The 14,475-nt window shown below is 36.4% G+C and overlaps 1 protein-coding gene across 1 annotated transcript; it reads left to right on the top strand.

Moving 5' to 3' along the window:
- Positions 1-319: 319 nt before the first annotated feature.
- Positions 320-14,265, top strand: LOC114615542 (rho GTPase-activating protein 20-like; the record flags this gene model as incomplete). The annotated part of the gene is made up of 6 exons (XM_028761226.1): positions 320-469; positions 2,068-2,109; positions 3,278-3,359; positions 8,939-9,016; positions 11,082-11,145; positions 14,080-14,265. Coding segments are annotated over 6 exons (602 nt in total), but the record flags the coding sequence as incomplete, so codon positions are not given.
- Positions 14,266-14,475: the final 210 nt, after the last annotated feature.

Raw genomic sequence — 14,475 nt, forward strand, 5'->3', positions numbered from 1 at the left:
CATATACGCATATACGCATATACGCATATACACATATACACATATACATGTACATATATATTCATACATTAGTCATTCACAGTCTCCAGTCCGAAAACAATTAGGCTATGTCAATTTGTGTGTATTGAGAAGCTTGTATCCAGTAACTTCTTTCAACACATGATTTGTTGAATTCCATCTACCATAGTTTGAACTGTGTCTGAGTGATAAAATGGAGGAGTCCTCTTCTGCTCTTGGGCAGGAAAACCCGGGTATTTCTACAAGTGATTACAAGTGCAATGCAAATCAAATTAACAAAGATACTTGCTTCTCTTTCTAGGAAAAAGAAAAAATTTAAGATAAAATATATTTTGCCACTGAATAAGTTGTGGGCCTTGGATGGTGTGGTCTTTTACAGAAAAAAGGAAAACCATAGTTCCAAGACCCTTTACCTCACATGGCCCACTGGAAATCTTCATGCCATCTTTCGGTAAGACCTACAGTTTGGACCTTTATTCGCAATAGGATAGCTATATAAATTTTAGGCCAATTAGTGCTTCATAATTAACAGTTTAAACAAATTAACCAGAATGTTTGCAAAGTAAGAATTCATTTTATTCTGATTGTATACAGGTTGCCAACTCAAATTTTTCTCTTATATGATGATTCTAGTGTGTTCCCCAATTGGGAAACATCACCTTCAGTGTTCACATGCAGATTCCTGACCACAGCATCAGAACCAACCCCTAAATATCACCAAGTACCAATAAGTTTTCCTGTGATAATATCACTTTTTATTTTACTGACACTAAATAAGAGGTGTGTGTGTGTGTGTGTGTGTGTGTGTCTGTGTGTGTGTGTCTGTGTGTGTTTGAGTGTGTAGGTTGAGCGGTAGAAGCATAATCTACCTTTCTGATAAAAATGAAGAGAATAGAGTAGATGAACAGTTAATGGCAGAAACAAGAATGTGCCAGTCTTTGGGCAAGAATGACTTCATACTTCCATAGGAAATCAAGTTGAATTATAGATGTTAGAACCATGGCAAAAGGGAGAAGAAAATTCTGTGAATGAAAGATTTTGCAGCATGGATAATTATATTCAGGAAGAGGAAACAATGTAAACATAATTTACAGATGGAAAAACTATACCTGACATAGGGTTGTGAGCATAGGGAAGAGTAAAAGTGCATTGGGTAAGGGTTGCTGTTTGGATAAGAAAAACATTGAACAACAAGATAATGTTGATGACTATAAGACACAGTGAATGTGTCAAATATTAATGAGTTCTAACTGATTCAACATAGAATTTGCAGTTATAAAATGTTAGCACTGCGAGTTAATCTTTAACCATCTTAATTTAGAGTATTTCATGCTAAAGTGGAATAGTGATGGGCTTATTAATTGGTCCCAGGAGAGTTGATGTGATGACACACAGATGAAGCACTAGTTTCTGGGATCTCTGTCTTGTGTGAATAATGGTACATTTCTGTGTGAACATGACCTCACGATCAGAGAACACTGTTTTTTTTCTTTGTTTTTATTAATTTGGTGGTATACAACTTTATTTTTTTTAATTAATTTTTTATTGGATTTCAGATGTTATTCATTCTCCATTTCCACCACCAACCCAGAAAACCCCTATTCCATCCCCTTTCCTCCTGCTTCTACGAGGATGTGCCCCAACCCACCAACCCACTCCCAACTCCCTGCCCTCAAATTCCCTCACCCTTGGGCATCCAGACTTCACAGAACCAAGGACCTCCTCTCCTACGTATGCCAAACAACTAGCTATCTTTTTATATATATGAAACTGAAGCTAGGAGTAATTGCTGACCCAGCCATAGTCACACAGCTCTTGGAACATAATCAAGTCTTGACATTCCCAACTAGCTTCCACATTATATTCAACTTCCCGTCATACAAGTGTTCCATGAAACATGTCTTCCAGAAGGGCCGTCATGTGGGGAATACCATCTACTCCTGCACCCTCCTGGTGGTCTTTGGTTTATAATGATTTTTATGTGCAATAAGCTTAAAAGTTGTATCATTCTCAAGTCTCTGATCCTATTTTTCACTTTTAACTTTACAGTTCGAAAGAACAGAAAGAGCAATGGTATTATTTTCTGAAAAGGTATTTTACTTGTGATTATACATTAACTCTGTAATTGATATGGGAATTGCAGTTTGTGCTTTATTTCTTTCTTAAAATTATATTTGGTAGACTGTCTCCAAATATGTTGTTGATTAGATGATTATTGGATACTGCTTTTGATTCTCCTACCTATCACATATTTCACGTAATTTTGAGGAAGTTCTGTATTCATTTTTTCCTTTTTATATTAGAGTATATAGTACTCTTCAGTCTTACTTTAAATTCCACTCTGTAGATGTTACTCTACTGTGTCTATCCAAACCATCTGCTACTCTCTCCTTTGAGGTCAAGCAGATTTTTGCCTTTTCCTTGTGTACTAGTCACTAAACTTTCTCTAGTGCCATGGAACTTATGGACTGTCTGTATATATTAAGGGAATTTACTGTAATGACTTACGTTCTGTAGTCCAACTAAGCCAACATTGGACAGTTATGAATGGGAAATCAAAAACTCTAGCAGTTGTTCAGTCCATGAGGCTAGTTTGTTTCACATGATCTTCTGTATAAACTGGAATCCTGAAGAAGTAGATATCAACAGATGTGCTGGCAGTAACTGCAAGCAGGCAAAGAAGAGTGAGTCTGCCTTCTGTCAATGTCCTTATGTAGACCTCCATCAGAAGGTGTGGCTCAGATGTGTGTACCTCCATGCCTAGATTGGGACCTTGCTTTGTCCCAGGCAGACCTTGCACTCAGAGATCCACTTCCATCAGTCTCTTGGAGTTAATGGTGGGTGTGCCAATTCTACTTTCTGGGGCCTAAGCAATTCATGGCACCTATGCCTCAAGATCTCCATGTCAATGTCCAAGTCAAAAGCCTGTGTCTTCCAGACTCAGGATTTGGATCACAGCTGTGCCCTCCATTTCTGGATTATAGTTCATTCCAGACGTAGTTAGGTTGACAACAACCTTGCAAACAAAGAGTTCTGAGGACAGGCTGTGCTTCCTAGATCAATGTGCTATTACCTTACCGAGGCTTTGGTTCTGAAACATTTTTAAATATTCCCTAATCCAATAATGCACATTGCTAAACTGATTGTCTTGTATTTAACACTAAGATGGTACTTATAAAATATTAACAGTGATTAGCTTAAAAGAAGCTACTAGCAAATTAATTTTACTATGTTTTGTGTTTTTATTGCATTTGAGCAGAGCCATTGATAAAGCCAAGAAAGGTATCAAGAAATCTTTCTCACTGCAGATATTCACTGAGGACATCCCAACCTGCGACAGTGTATGTGAATACAAAGTCAAAACTGATATCTCAAGTTCATGACTAGCCGAGAGACAGGCAGTTTGTAGAATAATGGAAGGTGGAAACATCAGATGGGGGTAGAGGGGAGAGATAGTACGAATTTACGTATATGGAAAAGCTGTAGGTGTATAGCATGCACACATGTGTCTTTTATATGTGATATGTAGAAAGAAATATGAAGCAAGAAAAAAGACGAAATATTTTTTTCTTAAATGACTGAAAATTAAGTCAGGTAGTTTTGACAGCATATATTTCCAAGCCAAGTATTATTATTAGAATTAAGCTGCTTTATCCCAAGTTCTTATTTCTTATCTATTAGCTTATATGTTGTTCAAGTATCATTTATTTACAATATTTCTGTTTAATCAAAAATGATTATATAAGATAATCATAACCAATCTTAAGAAAAACAAAATATTATCAAGAATTAATTTCCTCTCCTCATCCACATGTATCATAACTTTTTATCTCTGTACCCCTGTCCTCTGCTCTTTCAGTATGTCTCTTACTGTGCATCCGGACACCTGCTTTGGAAGGCCCAGTACATAATCATTGCTCTTGATCCTCTTATTGACTTGAATGTCCTAGGGCATAAGGATCTTTTCTTGTGACTTCTGTTTAGTGTATGTGTATGTTTGTGAGTGTGTGTGTTCATATGTGTGTACAGAGCTTAGAATTATCTCATGACTTCGCACATAAGACATAGTAGTTTTATCATTGAGCTACACACATAGCTATTAAATACTTGTTTATTTTCTAATTCTTATATTATTGTTCCATTTTCACCATTGTCTTTAGTGCAGATCAGAAATTTAACTGTTATGTAGCATGCAGAGCATTGAAGACCATTCCTACTGTAAAGCAGAACAGAATGTAGCTCAGAGGATCACCATCTATAAATTGTCTTTTATGAATGGTAATGGGTGTAATATGTACCTAGAGTCAATATTCTAACATGTTACTTTTGAAATTGCACTAAACTTACCAAATGTGTATAATGATCACCACGCAATTTGATCTTCATACTTTCTGTTCTTTTCTGTCCTTTATTTACATTTTAAATTCCAGATTTTATTCCTCCCATCCACTCTCCAACTGTTCCACATCCCATACCTCCTCCCCACCCCCATCCTCAGCTTCTTCTAGCCTTTTCCTAATTCAACCACAGGGGTCATCAGCTTCTGTCCATTGGTTGGGTGTAAATATCTGCATCTGGCTCTTTCAGCTGCTCGTTGGGTCATCCGGAGTGTGTTCATGCTAGGTCCATTTTTGAGAGTGTTCCATAGCCTCAGTAATAGTGTCAGGCCTTGGGACCACCCTTTGAGCTGGATCCTGCTTTGGGCCTGTTGCTGGGGCTTCCTTTCCTCTGTCTCCTCTCCATTTACATCCCTGCAGTTCTTTCAGACAGGAACAAATATGGGTCAGAGTTTTGATTGTGGGATGATAACCCTTTCCCTCTCTTGATGCTCTGCCTTCCTGCTGGAGGTGGGCTTTCTAAGTTCCCTCTCCCTACTCTTGGGCATTTCGTATAAGGTACGTCCCTTAGAGTCCTGAGAGTCTCTCACCTCCCAAGTCCTTGGGGTATTTTGGAGGGTCCCCCCAACCTCCTACCTTCTTAGGTTGACTGTTTTCCATTCTTTCAGTTGGCCCTCAGGGCATCAGTCCTTTTCCCTTGCCAGTACCATGTCAGGTTCCTTCTTCCCCCATAGGCTCCTCCACCCCCATGCACTTTCTTCCCCAGGTCCCCCTCTTCCTCCCTACCTGAGATTGCTTTTTTTCTCTTCCAAGTGGGACTGAGGAATCCTCACTTGAGCCCTTCAGCTTGTTGACATTTTTTAGTTCTGTGAACTGTGTCATGGATATTTGGTATTTGGTATATTCTCTCTCTGTCTCTCTCTCTGTCTCTCTCTCCTTCTCTCTCTCTCTCTGTCTCTGTCTCTCTCTCCTTCTCTCTCTCTCTGTCTCTCTCTCTCTCTTTCTTCCTCCTCCTCCTCTCTCTCTCTCTCTCTCCCTCTCCCTCTCCCTCTCTCCCGGTCCCGCGCTCCCTCTCCCACTCCCGCTCACCCTCTCCCTCTCTCCCTCTCCCTCTCCCCCTCCCCCCCTCTCTCTGGCTAATATCTGCTAATTAGTGAGAACATACCATGCATGTCCTTTTGGGTCTTAGTTACCTCATTCAGGATAATATTTTCTAGATCAATCCATTTGAATGCAAAACTCAGCATGTACTCCTTCTTAATAGCTGAGTAATTATGGAAATGAAGCACAGTTTCTGGATCTTTTCTTCTCTCATGGGACATCTGGATTGTTTCCAGTTTCTAGGTATCACAAATAAGGCTGCTATGAACATAGTGGAACATTGACCCCTGTGGCATTTAGGGCGTTTTTTGAGCATCTTTCTAGGTTATACAAACAGTACTTAAAGAGAAAAGTGTAGTATAAAATTAATTTCTAGCCAGTGACATAAATTAGGAGAACACTCACTAGCTTGGCTGAACTAGACCTGTCCTCAGGAGAGAGAAGAAAAGAAGAGCAGATAGTCCTGTAGGCCTCTTGGCCTCTGCTGCTTGATTTCAGCTCTGGCAAATGCTCATTATTGTACACGAGCGATTTCTCTGTTGTCTTACAACACCACTGGGACTTAGATCCAATTCCTTAAAGGAAACATTTTTACTGATTTTCACCCACGACTGTAGTGCTTTCATACTTTATCCTGCCATAATTATTGAAAATATTTTCTGTATTTCAGAAGATTGGTAATAGATACTTTTCAGCCTTTCTTCATGTGATGCTATGTTTAATTCCCTTTTGTTCTTGAAGAGATGTTTTCAGGACATAAAAAGATACTTGTAATTTAAATAAATATCCTCCATCACTTTTCTTTCTACAGGTTCCCTAGTGAGTACTCTGTAATGATCCTTCATATATTTGTTAATTTTTGGGTGGTTTTCTTTGATATTTTGTTTACAGTTTGGCCCTTTATGTTTAAGAGTTCTTTGAATCATCCATGCATTTTATTACACTTAAAATAATCCTGTATATTTTTTTTCCTTTGGATGAATTAGGAAAATGTTTTTGCTATTCTTACTTATGTATTTCTTTTCCTCGCAATTTTACTTCTTTAAATTATCCTTAGGATGAACGTAGATCCCTAAGACTCTGTTTATATTTTAAAATACATAGATGCAGATGATTTTGGAACCATCTTTATTTGATAATTTCATATAAGTATAGAAATCCACTTCCTATTCACCTGCACGAATCCCAAGATATCCCCAAACTTCTCTCTAAACTGCACATGTCTTCTCCTACTCTTGACTTCAAATACAAATATGCAAAATATTGAGTTTTTGACCTATTATTGTAGAGATAACAATTAATTCCACTGTCCTTATGAGTCAATGACTATGGCATGGTTGGAGGACAGCATTTCTCTACATACCCTGATGGCTTTAAGTAATCTGCTTTGAAATTTATACCTTAGTGATAGCAAAACCTCAATGTTTTACATTAAATTTATTAATATTTAATTTCAATATTTATAGGATTTTTAATTCTATGAGTGTATAGTTCCTTTTTTATGCAGTAAACATATTTTTTTGTATCATTGAACAATTACCAATTTTTTTCCTCATAGTAGGAACATGTGATCTACCATAAGGCTGATCTTCTGAGAATTACTTACATGTCCCTGGTTCACCATGAGTCAAGAAATATTTTAACACGTACAAAAATTCCCAGCTGTCTTTCATTTTCATGCTTTAAAACATTAATTTTAGAACTATTTTGCTTAAAAAGAGTGTGTCTCTGAAATGTATCTGTTTTATCAACAACATCACCATCAGGAAGAAATGCACACATCTTTGCAAATATTAGTTAGATCTTAATATATTTGAAATGCTCTGCAAACACAATATTTTACAATAATATGAATTAAAATTTATGTGAATTATTTCTCTACCACATGTGTGATTTTCTATACTAATACTTTGTTGTTTTTAAACTATATACAAGTTTTCAGATATTCAACAAAATATCAGAAGAGTTAATTTAATTTATTATGCTCCATTTGTGTGTGTGTGTGTCTTCATGCATGTATATGTGTGCTCATGTATGTACTGTTCGACTGTGTTCTAGAATATATGATTTCTGAATCATGAGGTATATTTTCACCTTTAGATGACTAACTCTACATTCTGAGTTAATTCACACAGTGGTTCCTTCCTATTTACATTACAACCACAAGAGCAGAGCTCTTCTTACACATTCTAAGATATTTTTGCATAATGTTTAGTCTATAGATAGCAAGATATAAAATCAGTTAGTGTGAGATGTCCTTGTTTGTAAAGTTCAAGTAACCTGGTATGTTATGATAGAGTCTTGGAGGAATATTCAGCAAATCACACATACACACACACACACACACACACACACACACACACACACACTGATTTTCAGGGTAATAGGTTATGCCCAATGGTCAGAAGACAATAAATAAAAACTCTGTGAAAGAGATGTCTTATGAAGTGGTTTCCTTTGGTCTTGGTTCAAGGTTGTTTATAGAAAGCAGAGGGCACTGTGTTATGTTTCTTACTCTAGGGATTGTCTCTGAGAAACTTACAAGGCTTATTGCAAATAGCTGATACTGTAGAAGCTATCTTTATAAAGATATACATATCTACTTACTGTCATACACTTTAGTAATGTATTAGAATTCCAGTATATCAGTGATATCTTCTCAGATTCCTATCATTTGATTTCATGCTATTTTCTTCTTGCTGTCTTCTTAGGTCTCTGGAGCAGATTCTAAGTGTGAGAGACAGTAGAGAGCTAATAATACAAGCACCTTGCTTGTTCTTGGCAATATTAAGTGATGGAGTAATTCTAAAATATTTATTTCAGGTTCCCAGTTCTATCACCATTACTTATTTCGGTGTTGTATATCTGTATATCATGTAACTGTATACAAAGCATGATATGGAGAGAATACTCACTCGTCTTTTGTTTGTTTTGTTTTTTAATTTTCTTTTGTTTTGTTTGTTTTTGTCTTTTGTTTGCTTTTATCAAATGTAGGTGCTATTTATTCTGATTTTCATAGAACTGAGCACATTCTGTGTATGAATGAAAGGGAGTAAAATGATGAAAGTCTGGATGGAGAGGAAGCAAAGGGGTTTGCTCTGTGTTAACCACCCTCCCTACTTTCCACTGCCATAATTCAAGAAAAAATCAGGATGCTGTGTTCCTGCACCCATGGCTACTTAGTAATCCTTTATTATACACAACCTGTTAGTTATGTTTGTGTTCCAAGTACCCACTTAGTTTTGTGATAAACGTGGTAGATTGACAGTCTTCCAGATTTAACTCAAGGAAAGGAAACACATTGTTCATTCTGTATTAGAGTTGCTATTACAGACTGTAGATTATAGTAGTGATTAGACACTAATTTTGTAATCATGAGGATCAAAGTTATTCTCTTTTGTTTGTTTTGTTTTTTAATTTTCTAATTTTAATTTTGTTTTTTTTTTAATTTTGTTAAACTCTCTTCTCTGCACTGTTCATAGCCTTTATGTGTATCAGCAACAACCATCGATACGGTGAATGGTATAATGAAGAAGTTACTACCAATGATTAGAGTGCCTGTAAGTTCTTTTCAAGTTACTTTGAGTTAAAATTGAAATTTGTTTTTAGGTACATTTGTGTGCAAGTGTGTATGCAAATAAATAATATATATAAAACTTAATCATGATAAGTTTATAAATCATATCTTACAATCTTTTCCCTTTGGAGCTAATGGCATCTTAGATATAATATTAATTTTTACAGGGACTTTTTCTTGAATTTCTTGCCTATGATTCCATAGAAATTAAACCCATAGCCCAAGGATATTGAGCTATACTTTTTCTATCACTAGACATTAAAGATGCATCCTAACAAAGTGAAATTAACTGGTCATACGCACACACGATAATTTAAAGGATGCTAATCTTAGAGACAACAGGATTTTTCTTTCTTTTTCTTTTCTTTTTCTTCCATTCTCTTCATTAAAATTTTATTGAATTCCTTTATGGTATATAAATCCTCTCCTCCCCTATTCTTTCTTGTTTTCATTTCTCTGTGTTTGGAAGCATAAGTGTGCATGTTCTAGTGTATTGTTGTTGTTGTTTTTAAATTTGTAATAAATGTTTTTGTCTGTGTTCTTTCTCTCTGCATACATGACTGTATATTTTGTCTTTCTGTTTTTAAATGGGAATGTGTATTTCTGTCTATTTCCCACTCTCTGTTTCTGTCTATCTGTCTCTGTCTCTTTGTGTGTGTTTTTTGAATGTGTGTTTGTTGCTCTCTATAACTTCCTGTGAGTTTGTATGATGACTCTCGTTCTCGTTCAGTGTCGTTCTGTTTCTCTGTCTCTATCACTCTTTCTCTGACTCACTATTTCTTTTCCTTGTGTGTTTTAGTGTGTGTAGGTATGAGTATCTGCTTGAGCAGACTTTTATACCTTAGTTTAATACTTAAGAACTCTATGGGACAATTCCTTGAGTGGTTTAATCATGAATCAACAAGAGAGTTCAATAAATGATAACACCAGTTAGAGGATATTATCATTTTAGTCACTCCTGGAGGTCGCTAACCATTTCTTTCTTTTCATTTATTATTTAGTTTTTTACACTCCATATTTCATTGACTGCCCAGCCCCCATCTACCCTCACACTATTCCACATCCCATACCTCTTCCTGACCCCACTGTCTCCATGAGGATGTGCCCACCTCCCATCCACCACCCCATCTGACCTCAAAACTCACTGGGGCCTCCAGTCTTTTGAGGGTTAGGTGCATCACCACTGATTGAACACAGACCCAGCAGTCTTCTACTGTACATGTGTTGGGGCCTCATATCCGCTGGTCTAGGCAGCATTTTGGTGGTCCAGTGTTTGAGAGATCACAGGGGTCCAGATTGAGTGAGACTGCTGGTCCTCCTACAGGGTCATCCTCCTCCTCAGCTTCTTTCAGCCCATCCCTAATTCAACCACAGGAGTCAGCAGGTTCTAACTATTTCAACAGAATGTTCTATGTATATGACTGTTTCAAATGGATCCATTACTTGGTGTGCAATGCTTATGTTATGGAATTTCTTTCCAGTATCTGGCCTATTTTCCAAAGTAGACACACCTTCATCCTTTCCATAGACTGGATCTCTCTGAATGAAAATCAATGGTTGTGTGTACTCCTAGGCACCTTCAAAGCTTCTATGTTTTTGTCCATTTTTCTCGTGTTGTCATAGTAACCATAGCTTTCAAATGTCTTTATCAAGTCATCATAATCACTGGGAGTATATGACTCTCTGAGTACTAGGTTATGTGCTCATGCCAAATCAACAGTCAATACACCACAGACCAACTGGAGAGAGCTTTGTGAGTAATTTTATAATAATATTGTCTTGGTGACTGTTCATGGAAGAATGCAATTTCTTATTTTACTCTGGATCAATACATCAAGGTTTCCTCAGAGAGGAAAGGCACGTACCCAAGGGTATTTCTCTGAAATCAGTCCTGATGATTCAAAGCTGTGGTCAGAACACTTGCCATTAATACTGGTCCTAATAATTTCCCTGGTAGACAACTGGAAATTGTAAGAAAAGAAACCACTATATTCTTCAAGATTCTACTGTCAGATTATTTGTGACTGTTGGTTCTTTTTGGCTCCCAGAACATTGAAGACTACCAACTGTGGTTCTGTCCTAGCCAATGGGAAGCTCCAAGAGTACTCCAAGGTAAATAACAGGAAAATCTAATGAATGACTAGCTGAGTTCAGTGGTCTAAACCTGAAGTCTCAATGTTTTCATTATTTAGTCTTAAGTATCAGTACACACTAAGGCAAAATAGCTAAACATATTTTCATTAATTATATTCATAATTAACAACTTTAATAGAGCCTTCCAGCACATGATAATATGTAATTATGAAAGAGTCATAGGTCTGACAAAAAACAAAATCAAAAACTGAAACTGTGTTTTCTATTTGAGAACCATAATTTTCCTAAAGTGAGAATAAACAAACTCTGGATATATTTTTTCTGAAGAAAAAGGAAAAAATCATTTGGTAATCATTACTGAAAATGCTACTAGCAGAAGAAATTTTTCAGTGATTCCCAACACCCATGTGAGAGCTCATGATAGCCATCCATAACTCCAGTTTCAGGAGATCAATTCCCTGGTCTGACCTGCTCAGGTATCAGGCTCAGAATGGTACAAAGATATACATCGGAGCCAAACCGTTGCAAACAGAAATAAGTCTAAAATTAAAATGAAAACAAGTTCAAAGAACAACTCCCTGTCTTTAAGGAAAGTTCAGTCCTAAGCCTTTTTTATTTTGTGCATGTGTGAAAGTTTTTCACAAGCAGTAAGAACTCTAGCAACTTTAAAAGCTATTCTGTTCATTCCAAACAATGTAGATTCTGCTTCATAATGAAAATTATAAATGTATGCATATCTCTGAGTCCATGTGAAATATTCAGTTCACATCTTCCTTTGGCCAGTAATTCCCCCACTGAATGAGAGAACATTATCAGATTATTGACTTCCTGATTGAATCATCTGCTATTCCTTCTATTGTATTTTTTTTATTTCTCAATAACTAAATTATTCTCAAGTAAATAATGGTAATAAAATGATGAGAAGCAGTTGGATCAAATTTAAAATTGTGACATAATCAAGAGTGTTTGCAAAGTTGATCTTTTAAAAGCTAATGGAAACATGAAGTTCTAATACATAAAGTGATCTTCAGACAAGTGACAGTAACAATGTCTTTTGGAGATGAGAGAGTATTGTTATTCAAAATTTTCTCATGTATCATTCAAAAGAATCTGCGGGGATATTCTTGATCATTTGAAGTAATCCAAAACTGGTATATTTTGGTTTACATAAATATTTATTTTCAGGGTTTAAATAAACTAGACCCTCAACCCACTCATTGGACTTTATTTTCCTCCATGCAACAGAGTATTGCTATTGAGTCCAGGCAAGGAAGGAACTCTCAACCCTTACTATTTCAATCAAATGAGTGCTGAAAATACAGGAATGTGCCAAAATCATCTGGTCTTTTCAATTTTAAAAGATTGAAACAATAGCAGTACTCAGTCCATGAAAAAAATAAATATGGACATTCTAAAATAAATTCATGTAGTGAAATGTGTCAAATGGATAACATTTTAAGGTATGGAAGAGTTTTGTTCATCATGAATGCTTCAGAAATCCTAAGAACTTAAAGCTCTTCTTAGTTTCTCAGCATGATTTTAAATGTGTATTTCATCCCACAGGCCATATGCTATTATGTATCCCTCATCTCTATATTTTTTTCCTATTGATCACTAGGAAGGATCTGGAGAACTTTCATCTCAATATTGCTTTAAATCTTGCTCTCATTGTTTCTGACATTCTATCTGTGGCAGAAACAAAGGCAAATCAAGACTTTAATCATATTGGTGATTCATCAGAAATGGACAAAGCCAAGGTTTCATACTTCCTAGAAAAGCATATCTATCACACAGCACATACTCTCTGACATTTCGTTAGAGAAGAAATAACTTAAAACAGGGGAGAGCCCATTAAGCACACAGATTTAATTCAAATTTTCTATTTGTAGTTCTGGCCCAGAGTTACTGTTTGTTGGAACAGACTAAAAGTGGTGTTGTGAGAAAGGCATTATCTTAGTGCTTGTAAGAAATCTTCACACGCACACAAAAGAAAAATGTCTTGTGACCACAGTATCCTTAAAGACACTGAATTGTTCTTCAACTGTGCTTGCATGACTTCCCAATGTATAGCAGATAGGAGAGAGTTGACATCATCTATTGTTGTTCATATGGCTCTATGGAGAAACATGATTTGTCTGTCCAGCTTTGTAATTGTACACATTCCTCTGGTGACTCTTCTTAATCTTCAGATTATAAATTATCTGATGTGATGTTTATTGCTTACAAATTCATCCTGGGTCATTATTAGGCCACATTCTTCCAGGTCCATGTCTCCATCTAGAGTACTAAGAAAATGTTGTGTGTCTAAAAGGGCTCATGTATATTTTAAAGCATAAAGCATCAACCTGACCACTGTAAGGAGAACAGCAACGGGAGGAAGCAGAGACCATTCCACTTCACCGATTCCAAGAAATCCTGTCCTCATAACTGTGAATGGAAATGGGCTCTCTCTATATGAGGCTGTCATCACAAGAGAAAAAAATATTGGACAAAAAGTGCTTGACATGGCTAATAGAATTACTTAAAAAAATTCCAGGCTCCAAACCGTAGGAAGATATATATGCAGTGGGAATTATTTATATTGATTAATATAAAGATAGACAAGTAAACTAAATTTCTCATGATGTAAAAATCTTGATACCAAGAGTATAACAGGCAGGTCTTAATACTGTTAGAGTAGAACACAGCAGAATCTGCCAAATAAAGTTCTCTGATAGATATAAATAAAATGATGAATTGAAATTTATCTTCTCGATTTTAGAGTTCTCAGCTTACACATCCTTCCTTTATCATTATATCCCTCTAAGTCTCCTAATGCTTAGGGTGTACAGTCTACATTGTCCAGAAGAAGAATGAGACACAAAACACAGCAGTGCATGCTAAATCCCATTGGAAGTTTTCTCACACTCATTATTACTAGATTTAATTCATATTCTTATTTTCTTCTTGTAGGCTACGAGTGTCCACATGATATTATACTGACAAACCTTCAAACTAACTTCAGTAGACTGAAATCAAGAATGTTCCCAGCTTTTCCAGCCTTGCCTGGGCTGCTTGTGAACGACATGTACTCGGATGCACAGGGGCAATTCATCTTAAAGCCCATCTCATTGTACTCAGCTAGAAGCCAGCAGCAAAGTGAGTCCTCCACCTTCCTTCAAGTACCAGCTCAGTTCCCATCTCAATTTGGCATAAAATATCAATGCATCGTGTCATTCTCTTGCTTGAGGGAAGGACAATGGAGAAAACAAACCACAAACAAAATTAAATGGCCCAAGTCCAGCCTAAGATCTCTATACTCTTATATGAAGCTTGATTATAGGAAGAACATTACATTTGTCCTAGATA

The sequence above is a fragment of the Grammomys surdaster genome, unplaced genomic scaffold (assembly GCF_004785775.1).
Source record: "Grammomys surdaster isolate TR1022 unplaced genomic scaffold, NIH_TR_1.0 126888, whole genome shotgun sequence".
NCBI classification, from domain to species: Eukaryota; Metazoa; Chordata; class Mammalia; order Rodentia; family Muridae; genus Grammomys; species Grammomys surdaster.